Source organism: Sorghum bicolor, chromosome 1, assembly GCF_000003195.3.
Source record: "Sorghum bicolor cultivar BTx623 chromosome 1, Sorghum_bicolor_NCBIv3, whole genome shotgun sequence".
Classification (NCBI taxonomy): domain Eukaryota; kingdom Viridiplantae; phylum Streptophyta; class Magnoliopsida; order Poales; family Poaceae; genus Sorghum; species Sorghum bicolor.
This window is the reverse complement of record NC_012870.2, coordinates 9,126,721-9,138,954: the sequence shown is the minus strand read 5'-3', so window position 1 is coordinate 9,138,954 and position 12,234 is coordinate 9,126,721. Positions and strand designations below refer to the sequence as shown.

At 39.6% G+C, this 12,234-nt stretch overlaps 1 protein-coding gene across 1 annotated transcript; it reads right to left on the bottom strand.

Annotated features, from left to right (window-relative positions):
* Positions 575-11,165, bottom strand: LOC8063388 (probable serine/threonine protein kinase IREH1). The gene is made up of 18 exons (XM_021450244.1): positions 10,354-11,165; positions 9,330-9,397; positions 9,052-9,237; positions 7,597-8,934; positions 6,561-6,733; positions 6,165-6,399; positions 4,986-5,078; positions 4,771-4,911; positions 4,607-4,699; positions 3,906-4,116; positions 3,722-3,807; positions 3,346-3,434; positions 2,591-2,642; positions 2,435-2,491; positions 2,169-2,342; positions 1,940-2,017; positions 1,332-1,495; positions 575-1,250 (listed from the first exon to the last, which is right to left on the bottom strand). Exons 1-17 carry the CDS (start codon positions 10,979-10,981, stop codon positions 1,412-1,414), a joined length of 3,786 nt encoding a protein of 1,261 aa, XP_021305919.1. The 5' UTR covers positions 10,982-11,165; the 3' UTR covers positions 575-1,250; positions 1,332-1,411.

The following is a 12,234-nucleotide window of genomic DNA, read 5'->3' as shown; positions in this document are numbered from 1 at the left end:
AACAAGAACAGCAAAATATCTCAAAAATATCTAAGCTCGAGCTAGTCAGGTTAAATATCCCATCCATATTTGAATGGGTGTCGATTTGAGTTCTTCGTCCTGTTCGTTTGAGCTTATCATCTAGAATCAGCATTAATTTTCAGTCATAGAACAGTGTTTCTCTTGCAACAAATGAACTTCAGCAACAACCGCAGAAACCATGAGCCGAACAGCTTCCTATATATGCGGACTGTGGCACGTTTGAGTTTTTGTATGACATGCCAGTGCTCTAGGCGTGTTAAAAAAAACTTTCTAGCCTACCCAGCTAAGGCAGCCACAATAGATGACTTATAAACTAGCGCTATTCTTTTTTTCTTTTAATAGAAGAGAGAAACTAGCTCTTGATTAAAAATTAAGCTCATAGACAGAAGATCATGTGAGTACTACATGGTGATATCTATATTTTGAGCTATATGTTAAAAGTTAGCCCTATTGAAGAAATTGGCTTTTGCTCTCTACACTTTCTAAGTCACTTTGATTTTTTTAGTACATCTATTTTACTACACATCTAATAAAAAAACAGAGCAACTTGCAATTTAGAATGAAGTAGCTTATATCATTGCGGGTTCCTTTGAATTCTGTCGGTTTAATATAACAGGTTGCATGCGACATGACACACCGTTGCGGTTCCAACTAGTTTTACATAACATATGTAGACAGCCGTTGGACTGTTACAACCGGTAACTCATATATGACTGATGGGCGTTGGGCATCGAATTCTGAATTGCATAAAACGCCGCTAGCGTTTGGTATCCTTATAATGTCGATCGGTTAATATTCTTCTTATAATGTCCCTGATTCTGTTGGTACCCTGGACACATAGCAAAATGCTATATTCCACGGCCATCAAAATGTTGTGAACAGTTCTGGCCGCAGGAAATCCACCAGGCTACCAGCTTAATGAACCATTGTCAGCTATATGCCAGAATGGCAATTTTCTGAAACCCACCTACATCTTCAGGGGTTGTATTCTGAATACAGTAACCTTGACCAATCTCCGCAAACCCAAGGCTCATAATGGGACTACAATTAAAAAAGAAAGGAAAGGAGAACAAAAAGACAGCGCTCCTAGGTCTCATGCCAAATTTGGTCAAGGGTGATTCACTGATGATGGCATGGCAATTGTCATGAAAACAAGGTAACAGCAAAACTGTACTCGGCTCCGCGAGATGTAGGAACAGCCTCGAACAGACCATGCCTCACACTTTGATCTGCAGAAGTGACAGTAACATTTTGAGAGATAATCAAGTGCAAATAGAAGAGGTGATAATAAGAGTGAAGTGCCTACTTACATGTACAAGACCTACATCACGCGAGCACCTTGTAGACTGTTTGATTACTCAAATGAGCCAACCAAAATTTTGATTGATTGCTACGTTTCTGTTCTTGGCGGTTGATCATCCTTCAATCCTTTGGTGAGCAGATCGTAGTTGATGGAAGCAAGTTGTGATAGATTCTGCATCGAAAATGGTGTCAGGAATGTTGTGGTACAATCTTCTAGGCAAGTTTTCAATGGATTGCATCGAAAATGGTGTCAGAGGAATGTTGTGGTACAATCTTCTAGGCAAGTTTTCAATGGATAGCAACTTCGTTTCTCAAACTCGCAGATCTGCGTATCATCATATTAAGAAGAAAGGATACTGCCCTCGTAGCATTCAAGATCTAGCTCACAGGTACTACAACTGTGATAACATTGCAAATGTTGATACTACTTGTGCAAATAAAGACTTTTTTTTGCCTATTTCTGAGATGCAAAACAAAGAGAGGAGTGAAGTGGCTAAAGTTGAGAGGGAATCAAGTAAAAGCAGACTGCCTGCTCTATGATAATTTAATCTTGTAAATTGCCAAGCTTCGATTGCTGTCAAAGACATGACACGAAATCATAGCCCAGTATATCTACCTTGAACGAGAAGTTGCTGAAAGAATAATTGACATTTGCACTAGATTCAAACTCATTGAGGCCCCCACTGTCCTCCCCCTGGTACAAGATATATGGAACAGTTAGCAAAGGAACTTAAAAACAAAAGGCTAGATCAACTATGCACAATACAGTATTCTTTTTGACTTTTTTTTCTCTAAGGTTAGTTTTTGTTTGTTGTTCAGCAAATAAATAAGAAAATTAGTCATACCATGTCATCTTGGCGGTTGCTCACACAACTACTGCTTCCACTAAGGCTTCCATTATCACTGGAATCCTCAAACTCGTATGCTTCATATATGTTTTCATCAGATGGATTCCAAGAATAGCGACTGGTGAAGTAGCTAGTATCAGATGCACTATCTGAGGAGGGAACAAAGGCAGCCTGCAAATGATTTTCTGTTATCCCTGGCATACATACAGAAACAATATGCACTACAAGTTTGAAGAGTTAGGTAAACTTTGCCCCTTCCTCACCTTCTGCCTAGCAAGGGTATCCCAGCTAATGTCTTTGAAAAACGGATGTTGTTTAACCTAAATGAAACAGGATTCCCGTCATGTCCATATCATATTTTTTTATTATAAAAAAAAAAGAATAACCAAGAAAGATGGTCTGTAGTGTCTTTAAAATACCTCTGAGGCACCATTTGCTCCTAGTCGTTGATGAGGATCTTCTGTCAATAATCTGGACAAAGTTGTTGTAAGATCTTCAGGTTAGTTTTATTTAATCATAGCAGAAATTAAATTGCTATAATAATTAGAAATTGGGTATGAACTAGATAAGTAGCACTGCAATTGAGATTTGTATTGTCGATAGCATATGCCTGTATTAACATACAACATCCGAACAAATATAAGGGAAAAGCCATAAAACTAGAGTAATTTAAAACAACATAACACAACTGATGGGAGAGAGCATATCCTATAACAGTTTGATGCTCTCATTCTCAGAATTTAATAGATAACATTGATCCAACAGCTAATAAAGTAATAATAGACTAATAGTTCATTGATGATTTAATAATCAATATATGGAAGAACATATTTATGTTCTCTTTTAAGCATATTTAAATAGTTAATGAAGAATGCTGGATCAAATAACATTGGTAATATGCGTGGACTTTGAAGCCTGAATTGCTACACTAAGTTAAAAGGAATGCCACAAACGAAAAGAAAAACGATTAACTGCAAAAAAAAAGGTGAAAAAAAATGCAAATCAAACATGCAAAAAACATAATGTGATTAGCCTTAAACTGCGTGCACTATTAAGATACTTGCAGACGAGCATAATTATCTACCAAATAGTCATTTGAACACAAGGGGCTATAACATGAAATCCAATATCACAAACAGTTGAGTGCTGAAAAAAGGTTTGACATATTTCTTACTTGTCAATTAAATCTTGTGCATCAAAACTCATCTCTTCTGGGACATGCGGCCAAGGTATTTTGCGATTCAGAATATTGTCAAAAATTGTCTACAGAAACAAGTAGAAAATAACAATAATGTTAAGCTAAATCTAAACAAAGTTTTCAGATAATTGATCTACAGAGAAGTCTGATATGATAATGGTGAATATTTGCTCCAATGGCCAATACACTTGATAATGAACACTTCTTTCCAGAAAATATCTAATGAGCCCTGATTGGCTGCAACTGTGTTAAACTGATAATTCGATGTTATGATTTATGACCATGTAAGAGTTACAGGAAGCATGATAAAACTAGCTGCAAACAATCATTCACTTAACATAATGTACAATACCTGGGGGTGTTCTGCATTGAACGGAGGTATGCCAACAATGAGCTCAAACAGAATGACACCAACAGACCACCAATCTGCACTGCAACCTAGGAGTATGTACATAATAATAAAGTAGTTAGTACCAAATAGTAATCAAAATGAATAGGTGTAGTGAGCCTAAAAACTGACTTTGCTCAGAATTTACCATGTCCTGTCCCCAAAAGAATTTCTGGTGCTAAATAATCAGGAGTTCCAACAGCAGAACGATTTTGTCTTCGTGCTCGGTGATCCATTTGCTCAAGTTCATTCATCTGAGGCTCATCATCTCCATACAGTGAAGCCCCACTAACAGCAGGACCAGACAGATCATCTGTGCTGTTGATCAAACCAACCTTGGACAATCCAAAATCTGTCAACTGGATAAATGAACATTAATAAGCAGCACACATAGAAAACACACTAGTACAAGTCCATAGAAGTATAAAAGGAAAGGATACTCCCTCCGTTCCAAATTATAAGTCGCTTTGACTTTTTTGATACATCGAATTTGCTATGTATCTAGACATAACATTGATCTACATACATAGCAATTTCGATGTACCAAAAAAAGTCAAAGTGACTTATAATTTGGAAAGGAGGGAATATTAAATTAGTCAGATGAAAAATTGAACAGTAAAAATAGTCCGTACTTGGCTTTTATGTGAAATACAACAAACTGATGCCAATAACTGTTGTCATCAATGTGGTTATCATTGTTAGAAAAAAATGTTATCATTATGCATTTTGATTGCAAGAACAGAACATATCAAATTGTGGATACATAAAAAATATTCAACCAGCCAGACAACAAACAAACAAAATATAACAAGGAGAGAAGGTTTAATGAGCATGTGCATGTCTCTGAACCTTAATATGTCCATCATGGGCTATCAACAAATTGTCAGGCTTTAGATCTCTATGGACTATGTGCATAGAGTGCAAATATTCCAAAGCTAGTACCTGCAGAACAAACTGATAATGAGACCAAGGGAACGAAAAAGATGGAAAATTAATGGATACCACAAACTTACAACTTCCGCAAGATATACACGAGCAACATCTTCATCCAGGCACCCTAAATTCCTCAGTAATGAGTAAAGGTCCCCTCCATTCAGGTATTCCATGACCAGATACAAATTCTCCCTTGAGGTAAACGAATAGAAAAACCGTACCTTCAAAAAGCATGAGGATTTCAGAATAAAATTATTAGTGTTCCAGAACAGGGCAGATTTGTATGTTCACTCACCACAAAAGGGTTCCTGACTGTAATCAAGATATCACGTTCAGCCAATATACTCTCGACAGCATTTTTCCGAATCATATCTGCCTTCCTAAGAACCTGCTTAAAGTAGACATCTTGTTAAATCAACCAACAAGATAGCAATGTATGCCCTGGAATGAAAGGAAGCAGGATGCACTGAAATATTTGTGAGAATTTTCTATTATGATTATACAGGAAAATAAGCTGATAAATGGTAGTGGAACTGGTGCCATGGTATTGCTACTTGCTAGAAATCTACCTACATTGTTTCAGCAGAGTCAGATCCCTCCTATGTTGTTTCAACATTGCTGGTACCAAGCCCAGGTGAAAGAGGAGGTTTGTGAGTTATCACAGACTTGGCAGGCCAGCTTAAAAACAGTAAAACACAGCCGCTCTTATAGAGATGAAACCAAAATTAAAACTGTTGTTGTATTGCTACTTGCTAGACGAAGAAAGCAATATGTCATATATTCAACAAGAAACCCATACCAGAAGTATTACGATTAGCAATAAAGGTACTTAGCAATAAAAGCTATCATGCAAAAGTTAACCCAAGAACAGCACAGACATGACAGGGTGCAATCTGAATCTGTAATAGACACTTGCATTTACCAGTTGTGAGCTCTCAGATGATATGCAGTAGAAAAAAGAACATTGAAATTGTTACATATCAAGACAAAGCCATGGTCCAGAAAACACAATTACAACTTGCAGCACAAGAATGCAAATATTGAAGTGGATAGTCAAATCATAATGGGTGTGGAAAGTGATCAGCCAAGCTGCAATAATCGTTTCCTCTTTAAAAGAATTGTTAACAAAAACTGATTACTGGATAGGCTTCAATGACAACCATTCGGCTTGAGTGTAACTTCGTGAGAACAGTTAATGAATCAATGGTGCAGGGACAAGGCAGACTCGCATTGTGGATCTGAAGGTGACATAAGGACATCAAACTAATTGGACAGCAATCACAGCACTAAGAAATATGTGCACACGACTTGGAAACAAAGTAATTGGATGAACGTGAACCCCATGCTATGAAGCAATACAGAAAAGTTTCAATTTCTGGAGCAGAACTACTTGCACAAGATCTGCCAGGGTATGAACCATAAGGCTAGTGCCTATGGTTGCATGAAAGAACAAAAAAGTTTGGGCAATGAATACCTTTATAGCAAAAAGATCTCCTGTAGTTCTTTTCTTGGCCAAGAAAACACGTCCAAATGCTCCACGGCTAATAGGTTTCATGATTTCAAAGTCATCAATTGAAGTGCGATCCTTGACTGGATGGACAGGACTTGCGCGCAAGCTACGAACAACGTCGTCTTCCTCATCCATTATGGTGCTTGCTGAATCAACCTTGTCCATATCGACTGAGTCACAGAGCTGCAGATACTTCTCCCTGAAGGATTATACAAATGTGAAGGATGGATTAATTAAAGAAGTTAAAATGTTAACATTACTGTGTTGATAAGCTTCGTAAAATGAAGTGGCACGCAAGAATATTTTTTATGTGGTCAGAATATCAACTAAAACAGAAGGCCAAGTCCAAATAATAATCACCTGTGTAGTTTTTCGATACGTGTTCCAAATGTCTGCACTGTGAGAGCCTCATGCTTCCTGCGGTTAACAATTTCTTGAAGATCTTCTATGCAGGTAACCATTTGGGATAATGCACTTTCTTCATCCAGAGGAGTATTCGCTATGCATCGTGCAATATCAGCAAGTTCAACAATCTGCACAAATTGAAGGAAATTATTACTATAGCAACTCCTAAAGTTTGATATCTAGATTCTACAATTCAAGGTGGAGTCAAATATCCAGAGTAAAAGTGTTAAACACCTAAGTTTGTTTTCCTTACAGGCAAACAAGGAATAATGTGAACACAAGAATGAGAACCTTTTCAACTACTACCAATACCAGCTAAAAAAACTAAGGCCCACTCTTACACCAGCAAGGACTGTAAAATCACTGTTATTAGATGAACCATCATTTCTGGTATGACCTATGTGTTGGAATCATGCACCCCTTGTGTTGCCTACTTGCCGTCTAAATCTTGTGCTCTCTCATATCCCAGAAGTATATATATATATATATATATATATATATATATATATATATATATATATATATATGTTTTTTCAGTCTGCACGCCCACCAGTGCAGAGGACATCTCAGACCATCAAGCTATAACCGATTGACCATGTCACAAACTTCAAATATTTCTGTGTCCTGAAGTCTGTGGACTTCTGAAGTTTTCAATTTTCACTGCTTCTGTTCTTTCTAGCAAATATTTGTTGACACGCCACTTTAATACACTACTCTAGACACTTTCAGAGTACCACAAATTCAATATGTTTGAAACTTCCATACAAACATATCCAGCAAAACTCAAGTCAGTAATAGGATTTACAAGATAAGCCAATCTTTTTGACGATATAATCATTTTGACTTTTGTTGTGGTCAATACTTTGCACATTTCACCAGAAAAAAAATGCTACTTCTTTAGTCACACATCAAATGACGAATTTGTAGCACAATCATCATCAGGTATGTGAAGAGAAAGAGATAAGCAAAATACAGAAACTGTATCTCTTACCTGCGGAAGATCATCACTCTCATTAATTGCATTTTTACCGGCTAAAAGCATGTCTATATGATTTGATCTTGGAGTTGTTAATGGAGACCTAGGAGTCATACTTCCCGCGGATGATGTAGCCATTCCATGATCAGATTTTGGTCCAAAACGAGTCTTACATGTCATTGAAGGAAGATTTTTAATATCATCCAATGAAATAGTGTTATCAGCCTCTTGGAGATAGTCAAGCATATCAGCAGATCCTCTTCTAGACCAATCAGACAGTTTAGGAGAGGGACCATCAGATTCTTCATTGATGCTTGAACTTGAAACTTTTGCAACATCTGGACTGACTGCAGCATTTGGCAGGTCTTTCGGTGAATAAGATTCTACCATCTTTTCTAGCATTTCCGCAACTCTGATTAAGCGTTCATCAACACTAACACCTTTTTGATCGCACCTGTCAGCAATTGCACAGACCCTTGAATGGTCTTCTACATAATGTGTCGGAACATATTCTTCACATATGCGGCACATTATTGAACCCTCTTCAGAAATATTTGGCTGGTCAGACCAGTGTCCCCATGAAGTTTTATGTTGATGCTTGACAGGAAGCTGTTGTTGTGGTAAAGATTCAACTGGACTGCTTAATTCAACATGGCTACTAACTGTAGAGTGTGCATCTGTTTTCTTATTAGGTGATTCCAATTTAGTAGGGGTAGATTCTTTTGGGACCTTTGTAACAGGCGATGGAAAAGGTTTCCAGGAAGATATCCGTTCTTTGGTTGGAGAATCAGGCTCTTTCTTAACATCTGTGTCAAGTGGTGGAAGAAGCTTAACAGGCTTTATCTCCTGGCTGCGCTTCCATTTCAAATTATGCTGCTCCTGACTGTATGATTTTCTTGCATCACTTTTACTGGCTCTGGATGTTGTGTCATCCGCACCTGGTGGAGTTAAAATCCGCCTATCTGCAGACTGTATAATCTTATCACGCTGATCGATAACAACTTCATCCTCAGCAAAACCACTTTCTTTGTGGAACTGAAGCAGCCTTGTGCATCTTGTAAGGATAAAAAGCATCCGGGTGTATAGTTTCTTCAGCACACCCATTGAGAGCTCCTGACGATGGTCATCCAAATCTTGCACTATACCTTCACACTGAAGCCAGAATTCCCCAGGTGTCATGACACAGCAGGTACGTGCAAGTATTAGCAAGTCCTCCAAGGTTTCTTTCCACTCAGGATGAGAGTCTGCATACTTTTCCATTACGCTAACCAAGTCTCCTGCAAAAACTGCCAAATCTGAATTTACCTCCTCCTTTGCCTTCTCAAATCTCACCTGGATAACTTTTATTACCTCCTGCATAGATAACAGGAGACAGTATTGTTATTACCTAACAAATATTTAAAAAACTGGAATGGGTAAAAGAAAAGTATCATTGATACTTGTCTCACACAAACGGTGGACTGGGATTACCTTTAAGTTGTAAATGCCCCGAGGTTTCCAAAAAGGAAATGGGCGCACCCCTTTAGAATTCAGCTCATGTGAAAAACTTTTTATATCTGCAGGGTGTCTCTTCCTCGGTGCACTAGTAGCCTGCATAATGGCTTTAAAGCGTGGAGACTCAGACTCCTTTGGTGTCTCACACGGATCATATGCACACTAAAATGCAAGCAAAAGGAGGCAAGGATGGATTAGCAATTGTTTATTTAAATGAAAGTCGTAGAAAAGAAAAAAATTAGAAATGTCACTACCGCAGCCTCTGGTATGTGAGTAGGTGTCCTCAAATCTCCAGAATGGTTCCGCTGTGCACTAGGTTTAGCTGTGTATGAGATGGATTAGCCCATGTATCACATAAGGTTGTGGAGAGAGAGGGAAAAATAGAACAAAGCCCCAAAAGGAGAGCCCACCAATTAGCGTTACAAATATTTTCATATAATAACAGACAAAAAGAGGGGAAATATTGGAGAAATTACTATGGGCATACACAAACAAGATATCTATGCTGCAGAAGAAGCATTTGACTAATATTTTTGCAAATCAAATCTGCAACTGTTAGATACTGTCCTATGGTCAGCCTCAATGCAATTTCATGTGGGATGTGCAGAAATATATAGGCACAGATCACATAAGCATAAGCTACTTGGGGTAGGAAATGGATCCTTGTAGTAAACTACTCTCACTCAACCACAAACTACCATCCAGGGTGCTGTGATTCTCAAACAGATTGATTTCTTAAAGTGTAATAAGCAATTCAGAGAATTGACTTCCACGGTTCCTATACACATTGATAACGCGTCAATGAAGTAATGTAAAGCATAGATGGTATCTAGCATGTGCTACAAGAATACTTCATCAAGCACATATCCAATGAGCTGTATATAGAGAAATAAACAGGACTTATGAGCTCGCTCGTTAGAAATGTCTTATGTTCAAAGCGAAAAAAAGAGCAAGCACTAGCTAACTCAACTTATAAATTATAACCCTCCTAGCTTGCTGATTTCACTTTAAACAGCTAGAAACTTCCTTCATTTGCACTAGTGTTTCAAGTGTGAACGGATACAGCATAGTAAGATGAATCGTGCAATGTTAACTCCTCCTAACATCTTAGTAAGCATTTGAGGGAGTAACTAATAGCTATTGTTTGCTCACACATTTTCCCTCACCCCTGCCTAAACAAGAGCTCAAAATAGCAAACTTTACCCCTAGCTTTGACACAATCAATAACCAGCTTACAGGCTCATTTGGAAATGAAAAAACAACAGACAGAATTACTACCTTTTACAGTGCTCTTCCCTCCTGCTCCCAAGCTCGTCCCAGCCGCACTTCGCGTCGGCAGCTCGGTCGTCTTCCCTTTCCCGCGGCTGCTACTACTAGTATCCGCCCAGGAGCTGACGCCCTTTCTCCCGCCGACGCCGGCTGAGGCAGCCGACGGTTCCGCCTGGCCCTGCCCGCGCGAGAGGTTGCTGCTCCCGAGCGCGGCAGCCATGCGTTGGCCCTCCTGCGGCAGCGGCCCGGATCTCGTCTTGATCCGGTTGAGTCCCAGCGAGGACGCCAGGATCGGCGACAGCGCCGCCGCCGACGCGCCACCCCCGCCCCCGCCGCCCGCATCCCTATGATGCGGCACGGACCCCTTCCGCCCATCACCCGCTGGGCTTGACGAGGCCGACGACGCGGCGCTCTTGGGGGCGGTGGCCGCGGAACCGAAGAGCTTGTCGCGCTTCTTGGGAGTCTCCGATTTAGTCTTCTTCTTATCGGATCTAGAGGACGACGACGACGCCGGCGACGCCGCGGATGCCGAGGCCGGCGCCGAGGTAGGCGTGCGTGGACTGTTGCTGCCGTCTGGGCTGGAAGAGGACTCCGACGACTTGTGTCGCGACGAGAAGAAGCGCCCCTTGAACACCATCGCGCCCCCTCGCCCCGCCCGCCGGGGAGGGGTTCCGTCGAACAGGCAAGGAGGAGCAGAAGCAGAAGCAGAAGCAGAAGCGAAGCAAGCGACACAGACAGACGGGGAGGAGAGCGTGCGAGCGGGGGAACCGGGACTGCGGCTGCGGGAGGAAATTGCAAGGACCGAAGGAGTGACTAGTGAGTGTGCTGGACTAGATACACAGCCTTAAGTTGGTATCAATTTTTTTTTACAGTATGTTTGGCTAGAGAGATAGGAGTAGAAGATAGTGTATGAATAAGATAAGACATTGATAGTAACTACTAACTAGGCAGACATAATATTATAAATTTATAATGACTAAAGATTTATAATAATATGCTTAAAGAGAGATGAGAGGATGACTGTGTAGTGGATATAGTAAGAAAAATATTGATTAGTAACAATTAACAAGTAAAGATGCAAGCAATACGAACATAAAGAGATAAGAACGTGCAAGCAGAAACATTCAAACTTTGGGAGAAAATTATAGGACTAGCAAGTGGGATGGGCTAGCTGTAGCATTACACAACTTTGGGTGACTATATAAGTTGTAATATACTTGATTAGAGAGAGAGGATGTCCAGTGAAGACAGCTGGCATGGTCTTAAGGTGATTAGAAAACATGCAATACATTGAGAGAGAGAGAAGAGCATAAATAAAAAACATAGAAAAAATAACTAGTAGCAAATAGGGATGGACGAGGTAATGAAAATTCGTGGTGTTATAGAGCAGTTGGTTCCACTCATAAATCGAATGGGACATGTCTGGTCTATGTGTACATATGTATCGATTGGAGAGGAAAATACAAAACAAATGAGTGAAAGTAGACTCGCGTTTCACAAAGTTGCGTGATCGAGGGAAAGGACATACTTGGTAGAGCTCTTCCTACTCATAATCCTCCAAAAGATCTTTTCTTTATGTTAAATTTCATATAGAAAGTAATTTTTATGGAAAATAAATCAGAATAAGCTACTTTTCAGCTCCATGTCCCCTAGTTCAATTTAGATAATCACTTTACAAAATCCACATATAGACACTTTGTAAAATACTACTTATAGAGTTCCTTGTACATTTACTATGAGAGATGTTTTCTGAAAGTTCTACCAAAAATCCACAAGATGTTTACAAAGAGAGAATACAACATAGATAAACATATAGTGACTACCAAGTGGGATGTATAAGACGATGGACCAAACAACGTCGCAATGCTATTGGGAGCTTAGAGCCGTCCC